Source organism: Bos taurus, chromosome 3 (assembly GCF_002263795.3).
Source record: "Bos taurus isolate L1 Dominette 01449 registration number 42190680 breed Hereford chromosome 3, ARS-UCD2.0, whole genome shotgun sequence".
Taxonomy (NCBI): Eukaryota; Metazoa; Chordata; class Mammalia; order Artiodactyla; family Bovidae; genus Bos; species Bos taurus.
In genome coordinates this window covers 75,502,230-75,527,136 of record NC_037330.1, presented here as the reverse complement: position 1 = coordinate 75,527,136, position 24,907 = coordinate 75,502,230, and the positions used below count along the sequence as shown (strand labels likewise).

The 24,907-nt window shown below is 38.9% G+C and overlaps 1 protein-coding gene across 2 annotated transcripts in view; it reads left to right on the top strand.

The window, feature by feature from the left end:
- The window catches only part of LRRC7 (leucine rich repeat containing 7), a 613,767-nt gene that overhangs the window by 117,539 nt on the left and 471,321 nt on the right, over positions 1-24,907 (top strand). For both annotated transcript variants that reach the window (XM_059884769.1, XM_059884770.1), the window contains exon 2: positions 4,667-4,764. In XM_059884769.1, coding sequence (XP_059740752.1) covers positions 4,667-4,764 — 98 coding nt within the window. The remainder of the gene's footprint in view (positions 1-4,666; positions 4,765-24,907) is intronic.

Here is a 24,907-nt window from a genome sequence, read left to right as displayed (position 1 = left end):
TTATATAAAGTTTCTCAGATAATTTTTGACCTATATTTTGGAGATACTGCCAAGAGAGTTGAGGACATGGTTGCTCATGACCTCTGATTGCTTTTTCATGCTGTTTGATACCAATCTGGCTGCCCCTATTTCTTCCCAGCAGTTGACATGTAGGCTGCACTTTCCAGATCTCTTCAATGAGTTGTTAGAGCATCTGTCTTGCCTGTGGTCATCACACTTAATCTCTCCTTGCTGGCACTGTTAACACACTCCCGCTGGTGACATGCCAAGCTTGAGAGTAGCTAGAATAGCATCTTTGCTATGTCCTGGCTGTGCTCCAAGGCTTCATTCTTGGTCATTTTGTCTGACCATTTAATGCAAACTGTAGATCATAGATGACACTGGTCATCTGGTAGAGAGTTCAAGTAGCCAGAAGTATAGTCTCAAGAGGGTGGAAATCTCACAGTTATATTAGCTTGGACATGAGCATTACTGTGTAACACATTTAATTTGATTCAAAGTATATTTCCCACTCGGTATAATAACACTTAGCATTCTGACAACTTTTAATGCTATTTTAATTTATAGTCTTCTATTACTGTGTTGTATACATAGTTTATAGTGAGTTTCTTTGACCCCAGTTATCTTTTTCTTGGTTCTAAAAATTTTAAATATCACAAATGAAAGCAAGCATTTCTAAAATAACTAATTGATTTAAAAAATCAATATGTTAATTTGAAGATACATATTTTTACAAATATATATATTTGTATAATATTATATTTACATATAACATATACTTTTTATATATGAGTATGCATGAGTGTGTGCTAAGTCACTTCAGTCATGTCCAACTCTTTGCTACTCCATGGTCTATAGCCAGCCAGGCTCCTCTATCCATGGGATTCTCCAGTCAAGAATATTGGAGTGGGTTGCCATGCCCTTCTCCAAGGAATCCTCCCAACCCAGGGATCAAACCCATGTCTCTTGTGTCTCCTGCATTGGGAGGAAGGTTCTTTACCATTAGCCCTACCTGGAAAGCCCCAAAGTAACTAAGTATCTTTCCCTGAAATATTTCTTTAAGAGATAGAATGGAAGTTTAGCCCAGGCAGTCCAATTCCAGAACCTGGGCTCATCACACTTAAATAATACTTCTTTACTAATACTGCATAATCTCTTGCATATCTACTTGTGAGCATTCCCATAATGCAACATTTGGGCACCATAATTCTTCATGATCTTTGATGCCAATTAGCAACCATTGTAAGTGAAACTCTCCTGGAATTCTTAGCAGTACTTTCTAACATACATTCAGTTTTTCTGGCATACCCTCAAATGTAGTTACATGGAAATCAATTAGACCACTACATTTTCATATATTCAATAGTCTGATACATAAAAAGAAAATTAATAACCCATCTAAGAGATTGGTTTACATAGATTTCCAACCAGAATAAGCTGTCATCCCTCATTAGTAAAATCATGATGACTAAAAATTGGTTTTTAAAATTAAATCATAATTTTGTGTTCAGTTCAGTTCAGTCACTCAGTCGTGTCTGACCCTTTGCAACCCCATGAATTGCAGTATACCAGGCCTCTCTGTCCATCACCAACTCCCAGAATTCACCCAAACTCATGTCCATCAAGTCGGTGATGCCATCCAGCCATCTCGTCCTCTGTCATCCCCTTCTCCTCCTGCCCCCAATCCCTCCCAGCATCAGAGTCTTTTCCAATGAGTCAACTCTTCACATCAGGTGGCCAAAGTATTGGAGTTTCAGCTTTAGCATCATTCCTTCCAAAGAATGTCCAAGACTGATCTCCTTGAGGATGGACTGGTTGGATCTCCTTGAAGTCCAAGGAACTCTCAAGAGTCTTCTCCAACACCACAGTTCAAAAGCATCAATTCTTCAGCACTCAGCCTTCTTCACAGTCCAACTCTCACATCCGTATATGACCACAGGAAAAACGATAGCCGTGACTAGATGAACCTTTGTTGGCAAAGTAATGTCTCTGCTTTTCAATATTCTCTCTAGGTTGGTCATAACTTTCCTTCCAAGGAGTAAGCGTCTTTTAATTCCATGGCTCAGTCACCATCTGCAGTGATTTTGGAGCCCCAAAAAATAAAGTCTGACACTGTTTCCACTGTTTCCCCATCTATTTCCCATGAAGTGATGGGACTGGATGCCATGATCTTCGTTTTCTGAATGTTGAGCTTTAAGCTAACTTTTTCACTCTCCTCTTTCACTTTCATCAAGAGGCTTTTGAGTTCCTCTTCACTTTCTGCCATAAATGTGGTGTCATCTGCATATCTAAGGTTATTGATATTTCCCCCGGCAATCTTGAGTCCAGCTTGTGCTTCCTCCAGCCCAGCATTTCTCATGATGTACTCGACATATAAGTTTGTGTAGATACTTGCATTTGCAGGTTATGTTTGTTGTAGTTTACGTTTGTTGTAGTTTACTATCTTCAACTTGTGACTACTAGTGGTTAATTATAAGTTCACTTGAATTTTTATATCATCATGAAAATTCATGCATTTGCTGAAACATGTAATCAAAATTCTGCATTGAATTAATTCAAGAGTCAGAATCTAGAACATTTTGTATAATTTACATGGTTTATATTGAAACTGCAGAGTTGGTCCCGTAAGCTCAGACCCTGCCCCTCATATATAACATTAAAGCAAACTATGTCCTAAACTCTTGAGATTTTCATTTTCTTACCTGTCATTGTATGATTATACAACGTATTATCATACAATGATAAGCTTTTTTCTCACTTGAGCTTTGAGTGAAATTGTTTCAAGTTATCACATATTGAGAAATATTTTCTTATACTTTATATTCATAGCATGGGCATATGAGTGAGTACACACACACACACACACACACACAAAGTAGTCCTTACCTATGAATAGATTGGTTTCAGTAAGTATATTTGGAAAAGTGATTTTTAGAACCAGTGACAGCATCTCATAGGAATAGTGTTACGTTACTGCATGCATGCTAAATCACTTCAGTCATGTCTGGATGTTTGCAACCCTATGGACTGTAGCCCACTAGGCTCCTCTGTCCATGAGATTCTCCAGGCAAGAATACTGGAGTGGGTTGCCATGCCCTCTTCCTGAGGATCTTCCTGACCCAGGGACTGAACCCAGGTCTCTGATGTTTCCTGCAATGGCAGCAGTTTCTTTACTACTAGCCCTATTACATTACTATTCCAGTACAAAAAATGTTATTTACTCATATTTCAGTCCATTTTACTTATTGCTTTTATTGGATCATCCTTTCCCAATTTCCTCTCTAGACACTAGAAATATGTCTCTCTACCACTCACCTTAGGAGATCTTCCACTACTGTAACCCATGACAACCATGCTGTTTTCAATATACGCTATCAGCCAGCACAGTGGTATTCTATTAGAATAATTATGTAGATGTTAAGAAGCTATGTTTATATTTTCTTTTCTTTTGTTATATTCTTTTCCTATGTAGGCCATTACAGAGTATTAAGTAGAGTTCCCTGGGTTATATAGCAGATTCTTATAAGTTTATGGGTTTTTTTTTTTCAAAATGATACATATCACTGTTTTGTTCTGAATTTTCAAATCTTGAACACTCAATAGTTGCTTTAATGTTTTCAAAATAAGTAGAGTGTACAACAGTAGCACAAAACTGTAAGGTTTACTAAAACCAGAAAATACTAATCACAGAGTATATTCTGTTTATTATTCCAACTCAAGTTGCATTTGGTCCATTTATTATTATTTTCTGGTTGTCAGCATTGAAAGTAACTGAGAAGTGCACTTTATATTAACCATATTTTCAAGGAGTCACAATTAATTTAGAATTAGAAAACCCTTCTCAATTTAATCATTGGCACAGAGAAAATCAGCAAGTAAACTCTGGAAAGCTGGTATTCAGAATGCTGGTGAAAGGTTCTTTCTTTCTAAAGTGTAACCTGATTTTTAATAAATGTGTTTGCTTTGTGAGTAATCACTTTTTTAGTCAATGGGTCTCTGACTTAGTTTAGGTAACTATAACAAAATACCACGGACTGGGTGGCTTGAGCTACAGAACTGTATTTCTCACACTTTTGGAGCCTTGGAAGTCTAATATAGAGGCACCAGCAGAGTTGGTGCCTGGCGAGAGCTCTCTTCCTGGTTTGTGGATGACTGCCTTTTCACTGTCTCCTCCTATGCAGGGGAGAGGGAGCTCTAGTCTGTCTTCCTCATTTTATAAAACTGCTAATTCCATTATATGTGCACCACCCTCATGACTTGAGCTAATCTAGTTACTTCTCAAGGGTTCCACATCAAAATATTTTGATGTTACTTTAGGGGTTAGAGTTTCAACCTGTGAAGGTAGGAGGTAGGAGGAGTAGAAGGGGGTAGGGATACAAACATTCAGCCCATAACAGTCCCTAATCGGAGAATGTGCATATGAGTTTCATCCACATGGGTTTCTATATTTTCGAAATTGGAATGCCTTAGAAAAGTCAAGCCTTCTCCAGTTTACTACAGTCCCTGCCACTCCCGACTGTCCTGCGCCTTGCTTAGTTCTCTTAAGGATGTGGTCTACTAAGTGTCTCTATATACCTGAATCATTGACTCTTGATCTAAATCATTTAATTTTTTAAAATGTATCAAGATTTTTACATTAAACTACCCTTTCAATTTCCTCCTATAGGATGGAGAACTTAATACGGGGAAGGAATCCCCCACAATATCAGAGAAGTCCTTGTAAAGAAGTTCGTGCAGCACTTCGGAAGAGGCCTGAAGAGGAGTGTAAGTATGTTTAATAGGATTAACTTTGTTCTAGATAGACTTAGGTGAGTAGCATAACAAAACTACAATGTTAACCTTTAAGTGATCGATCAAATAATAGAGGTATTTAACAAATACTTGTTGAATCTAATTGAAATTACTGTAAAAAATATTATATGGTACCTGGGTTTAGGCACTAAGAACATTGTTTTCTTTGTTTCTTGTGTATTTCAAAATGCTGTACTGATAATTTTGTTCTGTGTTCAAATGAGATTGGAAAAGGCCGCACAGTTTATCACATCTTTCTTAGACATATGTTCCATGAATATTGCGTCCAAAGAAGTTAACAAATTTTTAAATTTGTTTTAAATGAACATTTTCCAGTTTCGTTTGACCACAGTACTCTTTCAACCTTTAAAAAACAAAACAAAACAACAAGAAACCAAGGACTCTTTGAAAACCACAGCATTAGTCTAAAGAATAAATGTCTAGTGGCAAATATAAATCCATTGTTCAAAATGAAATATTTGAATTAATTGAATTTAGGAACAGATTTTGAACAAGGAGTCATGTATTCCCTCATAAAACCATTTTAATCCATCTTTAAGTTATCGAAATGTTACAATATATAATTGCAAATATCTTGTCTAAATGTTTCTAGTCTATAACATTGTTGGAGATGTTTTTATAATAATATTTGTATTTTAAGTTTATATGCTGACCCATAATTCTAGCTTTTCTCATGGCATTTGCATCTGGTTATTTTCAGGGAACTAAATCGCAATTCATTATGACAAAAATTTATCTGAATGATGTATTTTTACAGGAATTTACATTGTGTTAAGGATAGAGCTAATGCAGTGGATTCGTTGGCATAAACAATTTAGTAGACTTTTAAGGTTGTATTGGTATTTTAAATTAGTTTGAAGTACACTATTCTGGGTGAAGATCAAATATATTAAATCTGGGCACACTCATGGCAAGCAGTGTGTTTTTGTTTTCTTTCATTTTATTAGAAAGTCAATAGATCTGATTGGGTTGGCATCTATGTCATTCGATATAGTGTTTCATTTTGGTATACTTATAACTTCCAACATTATAAACAATATCCAAGTAAAACTAAAATTTGAAAGTGAAGATATAGTTAATGGGCATGTTAAAACAAAAACTGTTTGTAAAATGCAGACTCGTGCAGAAAACTATTGCTTCTTTATTGGGTTCACCAGGATTTCTCCTCTATGATGGTTTAACACAATCAACTTAGTCTCTGTTATAGTTCTGCAGGTTTTATTTAGAAACGTAGAAGGGGTTTTGCAAATAAAGCTATAGTTGATTCTCTTGGAGTCACATAGTATATTTAGTATATATAAAGTCATTTTTCAGGCCTGTTATACTGAGTTGGTCTAACCCAGAGGTTGAGCAGCTACAGTCCAAATATATCCTGATGCCTCTTTCTGTAATAAAATTTTACTGAAACACAGCCATCTCTGTTCATTTAGGAATTATGTATGGCTGCTTTCCACAACAAATGAAAAGTTGAGCAGTTGTGACAGAAACTATATGGTCCACAAAGCCAAAAGTATTTACCTGATTCTTTCCACAAAAAGGTTTTAAAACCCTTGTCTAGGTCAGTGGGTCTCAAAGTGTGGTCTCCAGACCAGCAACAGCACCTGGGAATGTGTCGTTGAAACACAAATTTTAAAGTCTACAACCCACATCTACTGAATCCAAACAGCTGAGAGTCAAGTCCTATAATCTGTGTGTTTTGAAGAAGCCCTAGAGGAGATTCTGATGCAAGCTCAAACCTAAAAAACACTAGCCTAAGTCAAGTGATTGGCTGTAAGATGATATTAAATTACCATGGTTACAAAAGACTAATAATAATAATAGACATATTTCAGAGCTAAGTCTTTGTTGTTTAATGTAAGGTACATTTTAAAAAAAACTATTTATTCTGTTATAACAAGCAAATCCTCAACAACTGGATCATGGCAGTCAGGACAATTTTTGAAATATCACTACAGGAGCTCAACTGGATTGACTATGTTGTTGACCATGGAAGGACATAATGAGGAATGAGAAACATACAAAGTAATATTCTCTCGCATTATTCCCTGTTAGTTTAATACATAGTTCTTCTTGTCTTGTGTTGACTGCTGTTAATTCCCTAAGAAAGAATCCTCTTTTTTAAAATGAGAGCAATACAGTAGTTAATCAAGACATTAACTCTAAAGTTACACACAGGGATTTATTCTTTAATGTGACACAATATGATCAGATGCAGGACCCTGGGTATTATTTTCTTAATCTAAATGAGTCAGTCTGCTTATTTGAAAAATGAGGATAATTAAAGAGTCTTCCTTGAAAGTTTGTTTGGTGAATTAAGGACACTTTATATTAAGTATCTGGTATAGAACTTGGGATGTGGTGAGTTTTCTTCTTTCTTGCTTTTTTCCTCTTCATCTATTATTGCAGTGCTTATTTTCAGTTAACCATTTGAGGATAGCAAAGCATGTTTTGATCATAGAAATGAAAATATAGGGAAGTTATGACTACTATTTTTAGAAATAATAATAAACCATAAGGAACAGGTTGTAAACAAATGACACAAAGCTGGAATTCTTGCAGCAGTGTTAGATAGTAATTTCTGTTAGATAGTCATTTGTCTCATGGTCTTTCCTCATAATTCTACAAATTCAACATGGGATCTAGATCAAGACTTACAGGTCAGCTCCTGTGGAAAGCTGCCACCTTAGAAAATCATCATCAGAGATCAGATCAGTCGCTCAGTCGTGTCCGACTCTTTGCGAACCCATGAATCGCAGCACGCCAGGCCTCCCTGTCCATCATCAACTCTTGGAGTTCACTCAGACTCATGTCCATTGAGTCAGTGATGCCATCCAGCCAACTCATCCTCTGTCATCCCCTTCTCCTCTTGCCCCCAATCCCTCCCAGCATCAGAGTCTTTTCCAATGAGTCAACTCTTCGCATCAGGTGGCCAAAGTACTGGAGTTTCAGCTTTAGCATCATTCCTTCCAAAGAAATCCCAGGGCTGATCCCCCTCAGAATGGACTGGTTGGATCTCCTTGCAGTCCAAGGGACTCTAAAGAGTCTTCTCCACAGTTCAAAAGCATCAATTCTTCGGTGCTCAGCCTTCTTCACAGTCCAACTCTCACATCCGTATATGACCACAGGAAAAACCATAGCCTTGACTAGAGGAATCTTTGTTGGCAAAGTAATGTCTCTGCTTTTGAATATGCTATCTAGGTTGGTCACAACTTTCCTTCCAAGGAGTAAGCATCGTTTAATTTCATGGCTGAAGTCAACCTTCTGTAGTGATTTTGGAGCCCCAAAAAAATAAAGTCTGACACTGTTTCCACTGTTTCCCCATCTATTTCCCATGAAGTGATGGGACCAGATGCCGTGACCTTTGTTTTCTGAATGTTGAACTTTAAACCAACTTTTTCACTCTCCACTTTCACTTTCATCAAGAGGCTTTTGAGTTCCTCTTCACCTTCTGCCATAAGGGTGGTGCCATCTGCATATCTGAGGTTTTTGATATTTCTCCCGGCAATCTCGATTCCAGCTTGTGTTTCTTCCAGCCCAGCGTTTCTCATGATGTACTCTGCATGTGTTAAATAAGTAGGATGACAATATACAGCCTTGACGAACTTCTTTTTCTATTTGGAACCAGTCTGTTGTTCCATGTCCACTTCTAACTGTTGCTTCCTGACCTGCATACAAATTTCTCAAGAGGCAGATAAGGTGGTCTGGTATTCCCATCTCTTTCAGAATTTTCCACAGTTTATTGTGATCCACACAGTCAAAGGCTTTGACATAGTCAATAAAGTGGAAATAGATGCTTTTCTGAAACTCTCTTGCTTTTTCCATGATCCAGCAGATGTTGGCAATTTGATCTCTGGTTCTTCTGCCTTTTCTAAAACCAGCTTGAACATCAGGAAGTTCACGGTTCACATATTGCTGAAGCCTGGCCTGGAGAACTTTGAGTATTACTTTACTAGTGTGTGAGATGAGTGCAATTGTGTGGTAGTTTGAGCATTCTTTGGCATTGCCTTTCTTTGCAATTGGAATGAAAACTGCCCTTTTCCAGTCCTGTGGCCACTGCTGAGTTTTCCAAATTTGCTGGCATATTGAGTGCAGCACTTTCACAGCATTATCTTTCAGGATTTGGAATAGCTCAGCAGGAATCATCATAGAAAGTCAAATAAGACTGGCTTCCCTTTGCTGAGAATTGAAAGAATAGTGGAACTTGACTCTGACAATGTGTGTGTGTGATATCAGTCGATAGGATCCTCCAAATGCAAGGAAGCCCTCTTTCATTTGAAGTTTTAAAAACAAATTCTATTATTTGCTGAATAACAGAATTTATACTACTTTCTTTTATAATCATTTACAATATTTTCAATGTTAATATTGATATTAGGTCACCAGACATATTACTTTTAACCAGTTATTTCATGTAAGTTATATCTAGCTATGCTGCATTTAGCATAGCCAAGCAAATTTTCAAGAATCAAGTACAAATTTTCAAGAATCGAGTAAAAATTGATCCTTCAAAAAGGCAGACTTTTAAATATGCTCAAGTTACTTCCCATAAAAAAAACAAAAATAAAAACTTTGTCCTCAAAACCAAAGTACTATTCAGCTACAGCCCTACGTTCTCCTTCTGTCCCCAGGCAAACCTCTCTAAAGAGTCATCTATGCTCACTCCACTTACCCTCCTCTCACTCCTCCAAATCAATGCAGTCTGGCTCCTATTCAATCACTCTGCTGAGACAGCTTTTATTCAGACCAGCCATAATCTCTTCATGATGCTGTATTAATTTTATATTGCTTTGTAATAAATTACCACAAATTTACTGTCCTAAAAAACAGTTTATCTCAATTTCTTTGGATCAAGAATCCAGGTGGGGCTTAGCTAGGTTCTCTGCCTCAGAGCTTCACCAGGCTGACGTTTCATCATGAGCTCAGTAGGGGAAGAGGCCACTTCTAAACTTACTTAGGCTGTTGGCAGAATTTTCTTTCTTATGGCTGTATGACCAAGAGTCTAGATTTTTTTATGACCAAGAGTCTAGCTGAGGGCCACATTTAGGATCTAGAGATTTCCTGCAGTTCCTTGGTGTATGTACATTCTCAATACAGATGCTTACTTCATTATTTATACAAAATGTCAAAATATTCTTGTATTAACCAGTTTAGTAAAAATCATGATAATTAGTCAAGTTCTTGCTTTCATATTAGAAGTTATTGAACATGATTTAATGTCCATTTAATGTTCATTTTCCCTGATGACTCAAGGACAGTTTTGTAAATGTCAGTTCCTATCTAGAATTCTATCTGGGCGTCCCTCCATATCAGGTTGTCACCTTTCACTTTGCTGTGATTGCTCTTGCTTTTTATCTGTCTACCCCTTCTTTTGGGATTGTGTTTCCTATTTTAATGTTCTTGTTCAGAAACCATCCTTTTTAAGAATTTCACACTAAATATGTGTCAGTGAATCAAGGCTTGAAAACCAGTCAAGCCCTTGGATGATTTACAGTGAACAGGGTAGAGAAATAGGGAATACTAAATGCAATTAAGAAGTGGGGTACATTAATTTAAAAGATCCTAAGCCTACCCTTCTTCTCACTGACTTCATCTCAAGTTTGTGATGGGTCTCTGGATACTTGGATTCTTTACCAGGTTCCTGTTTCAAATTATGTCCCAGTGATTCCAGTATGGTGTAGATGACCTGGTGTTACTGTCAACTCATTCACTTGGTCAGGGCGCTTAGGCAGTGGTGGTGGGGGAGGGTTCATATTTGCTAAGGAAATTTGAAGTAACCCTTTATGGTGGTAGCACCGTGCTGTGTAGTTATAGAACTCGTACATGTGCGTAACAATGTCAGTGCACAGAGGAAGAGTTACTATCTTTTCCCAGGCTTCTGTTTATGCTAGGAGACTTCCTAGATGCCTCTAGAAAATACTCCCTATCCTTTCATTAGCCTAAATTGGTATACATCCCTATCCCTGTATCATCATTAGATACCATAAGAATGCTATATACTCATTGGCTTAAGCCTATTATACTGGGCCAATCACATTTAAGAGTTGGTTTAGTATTAAAAGTAATCCTAGATAATGTGGAGAAGGCAATGGCACCCCACTCCAGTACTCTTGCTTGGAAAATCCCATGGACGGAGGAGCCTGGTGGGCTGCAATCCATGGGGTCTCTAAGAGTCAGACACGACTGAGCGACTTCACTTTCACTTTTCACTTTCATGCATTGGAGAAGGAAATGGCAGCCCACTCCAGTGTTCTTGCCTGGAGAATCCCAGGGACGGGGGAGCCTGGTGGGCTGCCGTCTGTGGGGTCGCGCAGAGTCGGACACGACTGAAGTAACTTAGCATAGCATAGATAATGTAAGGTAATGAAAGTGAGGTAATGTATTTGCCATTTGGCCTAGTATAATGGAAAAGGTAAAATTACTCAACATTATATCCCATACTATTGCTTGTAGTATATATTTGTCTCTGTATACTTAGCTATCCCAAATTGTTTTAGAGCTAAGAATGGGAAAATAGAAACAGAAGAGGTGGTACTTGGCAGATCAGGAATCTGAAAGTGAAAGTGTTAGTTGCTTAGTCATGTCTGACTCTTTGGACCCCATGAACTGTAGCCTGCCAGGCTCCTCTGTCCATAAAATTCTCTAGGCAAGAATACTGGGGTGGATAGCCATTCCCTTCTCCAGGGGATCTCCCCAACCCAGGAATTGAGCTCAGTTTTCCAGCATTGCAGGTACATTCTTTACCATCTGAGCCATTACGGAAGCCCCCAGTGATATTAAAGTGACTTCCAGGCCTCTATTTATCATGCAGAGCCCTTTTTTCCTATCTAAGCCCTATAATTTGTGGGCAGTTGTGTTTCCATTATCTTCAGTTGCTCTTTAGCTTTTCTTAAAATACAGTTTCCTTCTTGTTTGGAATGAAACTCATTTCCTCTACATCTCCCTTCCATTCCAGCCCTTCTTTTTGTCAAGCTTAATTATTGGCTATATTGTATTTTTTTGGGCTCCAAAATCACTGCAGATGGTGACTGCAGCCATGAAATTAAAAGATGCTTACTCCTTGGAAGGAAAGTTATGACCAACCTAGATAGCATATTCAAAAGCAGAGACATTACTTTGCCAACAAAGGTCCGTCTAATCAAGGCTATGGTTTTTCCTGTGGTTATGTATGGATGTGAGAGTTGGACTCTGAAGAAGGCTGAGCACCAAAGAATTGATGCTTTTGAACTGTGGTGTTGGAGAAGACTCTTGAGAGTTCCTTGGACTGCAAGGAGATCCAACCAGTCCATTCTGAAGGGGATCAGCCCTGGGATTTCTTTGGAAGGAATGATGCTTAAGCTGAAACTCCAGTACTTTGGCCACCTGATGCGAAGAGTTGACTCATTGGAAAAGACTCTGATGCTGGGAGGGATTGGGGGCAGGAGGAGAAGGGGACGACAGAGGATGAGATGGCTGGATGGTATCACTGACTCGATGGATGTGAGTCTGGATGAACGCCGGGAGTTGGTGATGGACAGGGAGGCCTGGCGTGCTGCGATTCATGGGGTTGCAAAGAGTCGGAGACGACTGAGCGACTGAACTGAACTGAACTGTATAGACGAGGCTGGGGCTCCTCAGTGGCTCAGTGGTAAAAAATCCACATGCAGTGCAGAAGCTGCAGAAGATGCAGGTTCAGTTCCTGAGTCTGGAATGTCCCCTGGAGAAGGGCATGGCAACCCACTCCAGGATTCTTGCCTGGAGAATCCCATGGACACAGGAGCCTGGCGGGCTATAGTCCATAGGGTCGCAAAGAGTCAGACACGACTGAACCGACTTAGCCCTCATGTACATAGATGAGGCTGTAGGATCTCAGACTTGTTAAATAATTCATGCAGTGTCACACAACCAGTCAGTGCCAAAGCTGGGATGCAAATGTTAAGTTTGACTCCAGAAGCTATCTTATTCCTCCTGTTCCATGTTATATGCCTACACACAGTATTCTATGCTCTCATTTTAGCTCTCCAGGATTTAGATCAGATCAGATCAGTTGCTCAGTCATGTCTGACTCTTTGTGACCCCATGAATCGCAGCACGCCAGGCCTCCCTGTCCATCACCAACTCCCGGAGTTCACTCAGATTCATGTCCATTGAGTCAGTGATGCCATCCAGCCATCTCATCCTCTGTCATCCCCTTCTCCTCTTGCCCCCAATCCCTCCCAGCATCAAAGTCTTTTCCAATGAGTCAACTCTTCGCATGAGGTGGCCAAAGTACTGGAGTTTCAGCTTTAGCATCATTCCTGCTAATTCTTAAAAAACATTTTAAGCATAAATTATCATATAAAGAAAGGTTTATAACATGTGCATGTAGCTTAAAGAATTAGAAACTAGCACTCATGTATCTAAAACATCAGAGTTGCTGAATTACAGATTCCTACTCAACTCTGTTTATCTCTTTAATTTGGCATATCCATTCTAGAAAACTAGTCTTTCCTACTTCTCATTTCTGAGGTCTTTCTTTACAGTGACCATTTCTTAAGTCCTACAAAAAAGTCAAAGGAATAATGTACATGATTTTCATACCAGGGGACTCAAAAGAAACAAATGGTCAGTGATTTCTTATTAGCTTGAAAATATTATTTGTTTGATTTTTGTATTAATATCTTAGATTGTGACTATACAGTATCATAACAAAGAAACAAAGTTGCATTTTTAACTTGAATTTTATCAGCAAGTTTGAAATTAATACATGTTACTCACTAATACTTTGGGCATGATATTATAAAGATAAGATTAAAGAGAGATTAGATTAAATTAGATTCATAGCCTGAACAATCTTAGGCTAATTAAAAAATTGAAATCAAGCTCATGCAAGCTTACTACAAAATTGGTATATTTTAGATAACTTTTCTATTCAAGGTGGTAACAGAAATTCAGGCAGAAATATGTCTTGAATTCTTCTCTGGAATATCCATAGGTTTAAACCAGCTTTCTCAGTTATCAGCAGTTATATTTATCCCAAGACTATATGTTAAGATATAATTTTAGAAAAAATCCACTAGCACTAATTTTACTGGCACCTCTGGCTTAGCAAGCCATTCATTTGAATTAGGGCTTGAATCATCACTGGATTTTTAAAATGCAAATTCCTTCAAGGGTAACACTAGTTAAATCTTAGGACTCTCTAACATAAAAGTGATTTTAGATCACTAATCTCAGCAAAGGGCTTCCTTGGCGGCTCAGAGGTTAAAGCGTCTGCCTGCAATGCAGGAGACCTCGGTTTGATCCCTGGGTAGGGAAGATCCCCTGGAGAAGGAAATGACAACCCACGCCAGTATTCTTGCCTGGAGAATCCCATGGACGGAGGAGCCTAGTGGGCTACAGTCCATGGGGTTGCAAAGAGTTGGACACGACTGAGCGACTTAACTAACTAACTAATCTCAGCAAAGAATCAAATCTTGAGAGAACTTTGGATGCTCAGAAAGAAAAAGGAAAGGTCAAAAAATGGTTATATAGGTGAGGAGTTTGAAAACAAATTCACTTGCTACGTATTTTTGCTAAGGGTTTGTTCTATTATCTGGTGAAAGACATTTTCACATAAAATTTCAGTCCTTTCTACATTCTTGCATTTATTTCAGTAGTAACTACTGTACTAATTTATTCTTCCTTTGTGAAAGGTTCTTCTTCTCTCCTTGGCAGATGACAGGAAAGAACGCCCTTCTATTGGTCCCTGAAACACTGTGCACAGATTAACAATGCAGTAATTACAGCACAGTATTTTACCATTTGCTTGCATGTTTATTTCCTCCTATTTGGGTTCTAAGTTGCTTAAGAGCAGACAGATACATCTTAATCATTTATCTACCACTAGCATTAAGCATATTATTTGATATACAATTATCACTCTAATAAAAGTTTACCCCCCCAAATTAACAAACTATAAATGATGAAACTCAATTCATGCCATGATATTTATTGGAGTCTGTGCCCGTGTGTGCTAAGTAGCTTCAATTGTGTCCAAGTTTTTTGTAACCTTATGAACTGTAGCCCGTCCGGTTCGTCTGTCCATGGAGATGTGCCAGGCAAGAATACTGGAATGGATTGTCATGTCCTCCTCCAGGGGATCTTCCTGACCCAGGGATCAACCCGCATCTCTTATGTCTCCTGCGTAAGCAGGCAGGTTCTTTACCACTAGCACCACCTGGGAAGCCCCTATTGGAGTTCAAAGGAATCCAATAAATAACTTCAATTTTCCAGAATAATTTTGGAACCAATTAAGGTATTGACAAGATGTCAGGAAGTTAGAGATCAAGCATCAATTTCATTACTTTTAAAAGCTGGATAGGAGGACATAGCTGAGATGTTTGACAACAATCGACTTCTCACTACAAATGCATACTTAACCCAAATGCATACTTAACTCAGCCACAGCAGTTCAGGAATACCATGGGCCTGCTCATGTGGGGAATTCCTCCTACAAAATGTATAGCATTGAGAAACAGATCAGTGTACTTTGTCTTCCCTAAAGCAGGTTCACCCCAAAGAAAGATGGAGGAAGGGGCTGGCTTACACATGTCAAATTCTGCAAAATTTACAAATAAGGTAAATCACTGCATTTTCTAGTAAGAGTTAGGAAAGAGATAAGAGGTCTATAGTGTTGGAAAAATCTCTCCACACAGAAAATGAGTGAGTGGAGAAATATCTCTACTTGCAATGTTGCTTATAATTTTTATGTCTTAAGCTACAGAGCTTAAACATTAAACCATTAGACAACTAGAGGGGAATTAATCAGGGCAATCTCTCCCAGATACAAACTGCTATTCTTTCATGACCTCTTCTGGTATCATTGGGGGCAGAGAGGTGAAGAAATGTAGATTTAACTCCAAGACCACTGTAAACCAAAGTCTTAACACTTCATGTTCTACTTATTATCCAAATAATGCTCTACATGATTAGCAAGGTTTCTGCAATATGATTAAACTACATTCATTTATCCAACAGATATCTACTGTTTGAGTGCACATGTGTGTCTGTCTCCCTGTTCTGGGTGTTTGTGATACATAGTGACAAAAAATTTAAAAATCAAAAAAGGCAAACATTTCTAGTCTCAACAAAGTTATGCTCTTGTTGGGGAAAACAGACATTAAACAAAATAAGTAAGTTATAATCCATAGAAGGTGATTCATGTTGTGGAACAAAGAGCAAAGTTAAAGGGTTTATGATTAGATAGAGATTTGAGAGCATTTTAAGTAGGAAGACCAGAATATGTAGAACTTCACAAATAGATAAAGGAGTTAGCCACACCAGTTTAAACTCTTTGACTCCTGTATTTAAATTTAACTGGAAGAACCCTCCCATCCAGAGGTTAATTTTGGCATCATGCATAGTTGGGCATAACTGAGTTACTAAAACTTTCACTTTTTTTCCCATGCAATATTTTCAAACCTTTAAAAATTGTTGCCTTTTTGAGTGCCAGATATGGGCTGAATGTGAGTCTGACTAATGGTGTGGTTTCAACAAAGTCTGATGAGCAAATGTCTTTAGTTCTAGAACCCTAGTGCCTTTTGCCACATGTACTGCTATGGAATTGCTTGTTGTTGTTAGTCGCTCAGTCATGTCTGACTCTTAGGATTCAATGAACTGTAGCCTGACAGGCTCCTCTGTCCATGGGAGAGGCAAGAATACTGCGGTGGGTAGCCATTCTCCTCTCCAGGGGATCATCCAAACTCAGGGACTGAACCCAGGTCTCCTGCTTTGCAGTCAGATTCTTTACCATTTGAACCACCAGGAAGACCATGGAATTGCTTAGACCTTTATACCTGCTGGCATTGTCATCTGTTTCATCTAGAGAATTAACCTCAGCACATTCCTGGCCTAAATTAGCTGTTGTTTCTTCAGAAATATGTACCTCTAGGGACTTAATGAGGCTAAGTGTCTGTTCTTTCAAGAAACTTTCTTTCTTCAACATTGGATTGTTCTGGGAAGGCCTTGAGTGGAATCTCTGTATTATCTTTTTCACAGAAGTAAAGTAGGCACTTAGTGCTTCATATCTTTCTATTGTTTTACTGATTTTAGGTTAATGTTGCCAGATAGAATACAAGTTCACTTCAGTCGCTCAGTTGTGTCCGACTCTTTGCGACCTCATGAGCTGCAGCACACCAGGCCTCCCTGTCCATCACCAACTTCTAGAGTCCACCCAAACCCATGTCCATTGAGTCAGTGATGCCATCCAGCCATCTCATCCTCTGTTGCCTCTTTCTCCTCCTGTCCTCAATCTTTCCCAGCATCAGGGTCTTTTCAAATGAGTCTTCTCTTCGCATCAGGTGGCCAAAGTATTGGAGTTTCAGCTTCAACATCAGTCCTCCCAATGAACTCCCAGAACTGATCTCCTTTAGGATGGACTGGTTGGATCTCCTTGCATTCCAAGGGACTCTCAAGAGTCTTCTCCAACACCACAGTTCAAAAGCAACAATTCTTTGGCAAGGCACCTGGATAAATTTGAATTCATATACACAACAAATACATTTTTGTATCTTGTTTAACATTTAGAGCACATTTAAAATGAAAATATTATTCTTTATCTGAAACTCAGATAAGGGTGTTTGGATTCTACAGAAAAACAGAAATAATAGGATGTATATATAGTGTGTGTGTGTGTATTTTAAAGGAATTGGCTCACCTGATTATTTTGGCTGGCAAGTCCAAAATCTTCAGGCTGAAGAACCAAGAAGAAACTGATATATAAAAGTCCATCTGTTAGCAGAATTTCTTCTTTCTTTGGAAAAGTCAGGCATTTTCTAGAAATAACTTCAACTGATTGGATGAGGCTCACACTCATTATGGCTTCCCAGATGGTGCCAGAGGTAAGGAATCTGCCTGCCAATGCAGGAGACACAAGAGACATAGATTCAGTCCCTGGGTCGGGAAGATGTGGGGAGTAGGAAATGACAACCCACTGCAGTATTCTTGCTGGAAATTTCCACGGACAGAAGAGTCTGGCATGCCACAGTCCCTGGGTTGCAAAGAGTCGGACATGACTGAGTGCACATGTACGCACACACTCCTTATGGAGGGTAATTGGTTTTACCAAAATTCTACTAATTTAATATAAATCTCATCCAAAAACACCCCCACAGAAGCCTCCAGAATACTGTCTGACCAAATATTTAGGCATTGTGGCCCAATCAGTTTGACCTGGAAAATCAACCATTACAGTGTCTTTTTTTTTTTTTTATTTCTAAATCTGACAACTCTATTTCAGGGGTCTGAACTGAGTTTCTAAGAATTTAAATTGTTCCTATGTTGATCTATTTCTTTCTTTTTTTTTTGTCCACAAGTCGGCCTTGACTTGGGGTGCTGAGTGCAGGACCTCCCTGTGCACTTCTGAGGGGCCCTTCTTTCTCAACCAGGGGGCCGGGCCACCATAGAAGGAGACTTCCGGAGGCTTTGGCGTCTCCTGGGTCTATTGATCTATTTCTTTCTTTAATAATGTAAAACTATAACTATTTCCTAGTACTTTGGTTTTTAGGTTTTCACTGCTTTTGGACTCAAATATATTTTTTGTAATATATTTTCCTAAACTTCATCTCATGAGGTCTTCGGTATGAGAGCTATTAAATCAATAAATTCTGAGTCTTTCAAAAGAATTCACTATTCAAAGAAATCATATTCATCCTCACTTGTCTGGGTTGGATAATCACACTGAGGGAGAAATTTCCCGTGAAATCAGGATCAAAATCAAGCCGAGACTCCACCTCTTATTGTTCTGCATGCCTTTTCCTTCGATATGTCTCCTTTGAAAAGAAGTGCAAGTGAAAGTTGCTCAGTCATGTCCGACTCTTTGCAACCCCATGGACTGTAGTCTGCTAGGCTCCTCTGTCCATGGAATTCTCCAGACAAGACTACTGGAGTGGATAGCCGTTCCCTTCTCCAGGGGACGTTCCCAACCCAGGGAATGAACTCAGATCTCCCTCATTGCAGATGAGTTCTTTACAGTCTGAGCTACCAGGGAAGCCCTGGATCTTCCTTTAAACAGATAACTGTATAAATTTCTGGAGTGTTTCCTTAGGGTAAGACAATGCCTATACCTTCACCTATAATGATTTTGTCACTTTGAAACTCACCTAATAATGCTTTAAATATACTTTTCTATCCTTAAATTTGTCCAGATTTTGTGGATGCTTTGGTATTGTGTCCGCTTTCTTTGAGTTGTAGTTCCCAGTTGCTGTCATTCTGGAGTCTTTATCTACAGCTTTGAAAGGCTACATCCTCTGTAGTTTCTCAGACCCTGCCATCTCTTGGGAATTCATTCCAGATTGCTCTCTGCAATTCTGTCTCTGCTTTGATTAGATTTCTTTAGGCTACAGTCATAACTGTTTGACTTGGTACAACTGAAATATCTCTTGCTTTTCTACTTTCTCTTTTAAAATTCATCAGAGCTAGGTCTATCTGTTTATTTTTAATATTTGTTTCTCTTGGCCTGAAAGTTCCCATTTTCTTCTCCCTGTCTGTCTAATATATCCTATAAAATCTCAATATTTCTCCTAAGGAAAACTCTCTGTTCCTCCAGTGTAATTAGTCAGTTTTTCTTTATTTTGTTTTTATTTTTGTATTTCTTCTGTTATAATAATAAAGCTAAAACATGTTCCTTTTCATACCATTCCAATTCCCCCTGGATACCTTAACAAACTCAATTCTTACAGACCAGGTGCTCCAAACAGACTTTATTATTTCTGTGTGTGGCCTTTATATATGCAGTCATTTCAATGACATGTTTGTGATCTTTCTCAATTCCGCCTAGGAGAGGACAGATTCTCTTCATTATAGGGACTCCTTGTTACTTTTCATTTGTTTGCTAATCAAATGCACTACTCTTCTGTGGGAACATCCACATTGAGAGTTCTCTGATTTATAAGGCCATGGACAGTGCTTATGTGAGGATCAAGCCCAGAGCTCGAGGTCTAACTGCAACAGCTTAAACACTGTGGCCAGTGCCCAATACAATCATCAAGGTCAATATAGTGTTGATAAAACAGCCCCATCTGCACAAAAACAACCATTTGCTCGGGAATAAGAGTGCTGTGAGTTGCAGAAACCCCCCAATCAAATCTTACATATCCTACTTGCTAATACTGAAAGACCATGACTCCATGCCCTGGTCCCATCAGAAACTTTTCCAAGTGCCATTTGTATCACCAAAATTTACTTTTTGCCTACTTATTTTTATTACTGATAAAACTGACATTGGAGGATGTGGCTGATGTGCCTGGCCCCCATAATCTTCCTAAGAATTAGCTCATGTAACTTCATTCCATGGGGCATATTGATGTATAGGTGGAAACTTGCAGGGCAAAACCAGATGTCCTAGGCTGGTGCTAGGAGGGAAGAGAGGGGTTCTGAACACAGCATCTGTGCCCAATTCTTCTTCAGCGTGTGTTAAGTCGCTCCAGTCATGTCTGACTCTTTGTGACCCCATGAACTGCAATCTGCCAGGCTCTTCTGTCTATGGGATTCTCCAGGCAAGAATACTGGAGTGGGGTCCCATGCTCTCCTCCAGGGGATCTTCCCAACCCAAGGATCAAACCCACATCTCTTAGGTCTCCTGCACTGGCAGGAGGGCTCTTTACCACTAGCGCCACCTGGGAAGTCCTCTGAGACCACAGAGCTATCTACAAAAGCAGGGTCCTGCTCAGGATACTCTTGGCTGCAGAAACAGACACACACCCCGGTCCGCCAGCTCTGCACACAGCTCTAAGGCCACATGTGAATGGGCGCTATATCCCTGTTCTATGGGGGACCAGCCTGACCTGCTCTCATGGGCAGACCTGGAGAACATTGCAGTAGGGGGATCTTCTGGGGAGATGATATGGATCCTGACCAAGCAGGCCCAAGTTCAAGGCTTCCTGGCCTCAAACCATAGACCTGGACTCCCAGAGCCACCTTCCTAAGGGCCGGGGGTCCCTCTGAGAGACCCCTGGCACATCCACTTGCTGCCTCCATCAGTAGACATGGGAATCAGCTCTCCAGGGAGTCCGGATGCAGATAGCCACTCGGGGTGATGAGAAGGGAAGCCCCCAGCAGCTGGTCAGTGGAAGGCGATGTGGACCCAAAATGTCTTCTTCAGAACTTACCAATCAGATAACCCCATCCACATCCCTGGAAAGGAGACAGTGGGGCAAGAGGTCAGGAAGTTTAGGGCAAATGTCTCCTCATGTAATCCTTAGAAGTGGGCAATATGTCTTATCTCCTCCTATAGCACTCCTATGGCACTCAAAAACCATGAACCAGTTCTGGCAGATGCTCTTATGGGTTATCTCTACTGTGATGTGACTGCTTTTCAGTATCTAGAACTCCTGTTTCAGAATGAAAGGCCAACGCCAAGAGAGCATCCTCACTGGAATGGGAAGGTGCTTACACAATGGCAATAACCTCTCCAAAGAAATTCCTTCATAAAATCTCTTTCTCTTTCAGTGCACTAATACTTTTTATAATAAATCATTGATCTGACTGGAAGGAGAGGGTATCCAAAAATCACAGAACATAAGCTTAGCTTCATAGATCAGATAGGTGTAGTTCAGAACACAGGTTCTAGAGCCAAGCTGCCTACATGTGAGTGACAAGTTTACTACCTCTGATCTATATGACATTGTTCTATATATGGAAAAAGTAAGTGCTTTTACAAAATAAAAGTTCTAAATGCAAACAATGTATATTTTCCCCCTTGGAAATTCTCTGGTTTTATTAGTTTAAAGAAAACATAATTATTTAATTAGAGCATGCTATCTTAGAAAGAGTTACCTTAATTTATTTTCATTGTACACAAAGAGTATTTGTACTCAAAGATTTTTAAATGGTATCTCCATTACTAGAGAGGCCAAAGGAAAGATTACATTTTACATGTTTCAATTATTAGAATTGACAGTGTGTCCATATGATAAAAAGGCAAGAAAATTTTCACATCAGTACTTTTTAAATTCATTCACATACAAAAATCAGGCATTGTGTTGTTTCATTTTGTGTGAATTTAAAACTCCTGTCATCAAGACCAAAGCTAAATGCATGCATGCTTATTTGCTAAGTCATGTCCGACTCTTTGGCGACCACATGGACTGTAGCCTGCCAGGCTCCTCTCTCTATAGGATTTCCCAGGTAAGAATGCTGGAGTGGGTTGCCATTTCCTTCTCCAGGGAATCTTCCCAACCCAGTGATCAAACCCATGACTACTGCATTGGCAGGCAGATTCTTTTACCACTGAGCCACCAGTGAAACCCCAAAACTAAATACTTCCTTTTTAAAATTTTTAATATGTATGTATGTATGTATTTGTCTGTGCCAGGTTTTAGTTGCAGCATGTGGGGTCTTTAGTTGGGGCCTGCAAACTCTTAGTTATGGCATGTGGGATCCAATTCCTAAACCAGGGATCAAACCCAGTTCCCTGGCATTGGGAGTGCTGAGATTTAGCCACTGGAGCACCAGGGAAGTCCTTCCTTTTTAATTTTGAAAGCAGAACTATATGTGACTTTTTGTGCCATTTGGCTGCACGCCTGAAGATTGAATAATGTTACCTATCTGCTTCCAGGTCTTCACATACCATGTTTAATCAAGAACCTATTTTTACTTGTAGCATTTGACATGTCACATGCCCATCAGTTTACTGTCAGGCAAGATAGAGCACATCATAAAGTACATCAGTTCTTATTGCTCTCTTTTAAAGTCAAGCACTACAGATGACAGTAAACATGACAGCTTTTGTGATCAGCAACATTTTTGCTGGCATCCTGTTATTAATAATACTGTGCCTTGACAGTATTACTAGGAATAATCCACGTTGGAACAATGGTTCCTGCATCATTGACTGCAAAATGATTTCTAAGCTTTTTTCAAGGCTTTTTTGTTTTTCAGGTTCTGTTTTTTTTTTTTCTCCCGTTAGGCCAAACACTTAACTAAATTTGTTATAAAATTAACTGGAAAGGGGAAAAAGAGAAAAGAGATTGTTAAAGGCTCACTCTAATTCTTGACTCAAAGGCTGACTGTAATTGAGAGGTGAACTTCAAAATATATAAAGAATGAAAAAATTTTGATTGAATATGTAATTATAGCACTTGGAAAGCATATTAATAACATGAATATTTCTGATGATTTATGAAGTGTAGGTGGTATTCTAGGCATACTGTAATATGTGCTTAATAGCCATAATGACTTTTCTCTGTTTAAAAAAAAATCAGAGACAGTCAGAAAAGGGTGAGCAGTTTTATGACCAGTCATTATCCAGACATGTTTTCCTCTCCTAGGACCAATTGCAATGTTTATTACATAAATGTAACATATTTCTAGTACCGTGTATTATCCACACCATCATTAAGCAAAGTTCATGAGGTGGCTTGTTCCAAGCTCAATGATCCATCTGCACAGACTCCAGCCTTCAGTTATGTAGTGCTTTCAGTTCTTGTGATCACCTAAGAGTCTGAAAACACCAAAGCTTTTGAATAAATCTTACCTCTGATTCACAAACTGCCTTACACTTTTACCTGTCCTGATTTGCTTTATTTTGAAAACTCTCATGGAAATGAGTCTCTCTGGAATTACTTATTAAGATTATAAGTGGTTAAAAATAAATTATATACTTTCTCTAATTGTTTAATGCTTCAAGATAAAAAAATCTCATTTCACTTGCTCCTTTTTTTGCTAAAAAAAAAGTTGTTGCTCAATTTTTCTATTTCACTATAAATTCTAAGTGCTTTTGATAAACTTTTAGATAAGACCATGTGGATTTAAGAGGAGGTTATATTTTAGTCTTGAATTGTACTAACTCTAGCTTCTCCATGGGCTTCCCAGGTGGCACAGTGGTAAAGAATTTGCCTAACCATGCAGGAAACTGAAGAGATACAGGTTCCATCCCTGGATCAGGAAGATACCCTGGAAAAGGAAATGGCAACCCACTCCAGTATTCTTGCCTGGGAAATCCCATGGACAGAGGAGCTTGGTGGGCTATAGTCCATGGGGTTGCAAAGAGTCAGACATGACTGAGCACACACACACTAGTTTGTCTAAGGATGGCATAACCTTAAAGTCCTTAAAAGATATATCACTCGTTACATATCTACATATCTATTCCAATAATAAATTCAAATCTCTGATCTTTAGGATTCCAAAAGATTATATAAATTATTACTTCAAATTCCTAAAATTACACAACTGTTTTTATGTGTATGTACACATATATATCGTTTGTATAATGTATGTGTTAACATATAATAACTTAATTTTGAGATGTACCTTTGAAATAGCATAAAAACACTCAATAGTAAAAGGCTATTAACATAGAAGTATAGATAGATAGATGATAGAGATAATCATGCTTTGGATTTAATCACTATTCTTTATTTATTGAAAGGTCTTTTGTTTCTTTTCTAAACTTGGAAAAGTATAGAATTTGGTCACTGATAAACTTTACAGGTATTTTAGGTTGTACATTATGTGAATTAACAAATTAACCCCCATTAAGAATTCTGCAGGCTTTCCAGGTGGCCCTAGTGGTGAAGAACCACCCTTCCAGTGCGGGAGGCATAAGGAACTTGGGATCAATCCCTGGGTTGGAAATAACCCCTGGAGAAGGAAATGGCAACCCTTCCCAGTATTATTGCCTGGAGAATTATATGGACAGAGAAGCCTGGAGGGCTACAGTTCGTAAGGTCACAAAGAGTTGGACACAACTGACGTGACTTAGCACGCTCAAGAGTTCTGCATCAGACTTAATGTGCTTCGTTTAAACAAAGAATATGTGCGACTTCTAGTTTTGCCCTGTAGTCACCTTTCCAGGGAAGCAAAGAGATACATCACATACTAAATCACAGTAAATGTTAGTCCTAAAATGAGACCTTTTCATACTGTTCATGGGGTTCTCAAGGCAAGAATACTGAAGTATTTTGCCATTCCCTTCTCCAGTGGACCACATTTCGTCAGTGCTCTCCACCGTGACCCATCCGTCCTGGGTGGCCCTACACAGCATGGCTCATAGTTTCACTAAATCCATGAACATCCACATCTTCAAGCTGGATTTAGAAAAGGCAGAGGAACCAGAGATCAAATTGCCAACATCCACTGAATCATCAAAAAAGTAAGG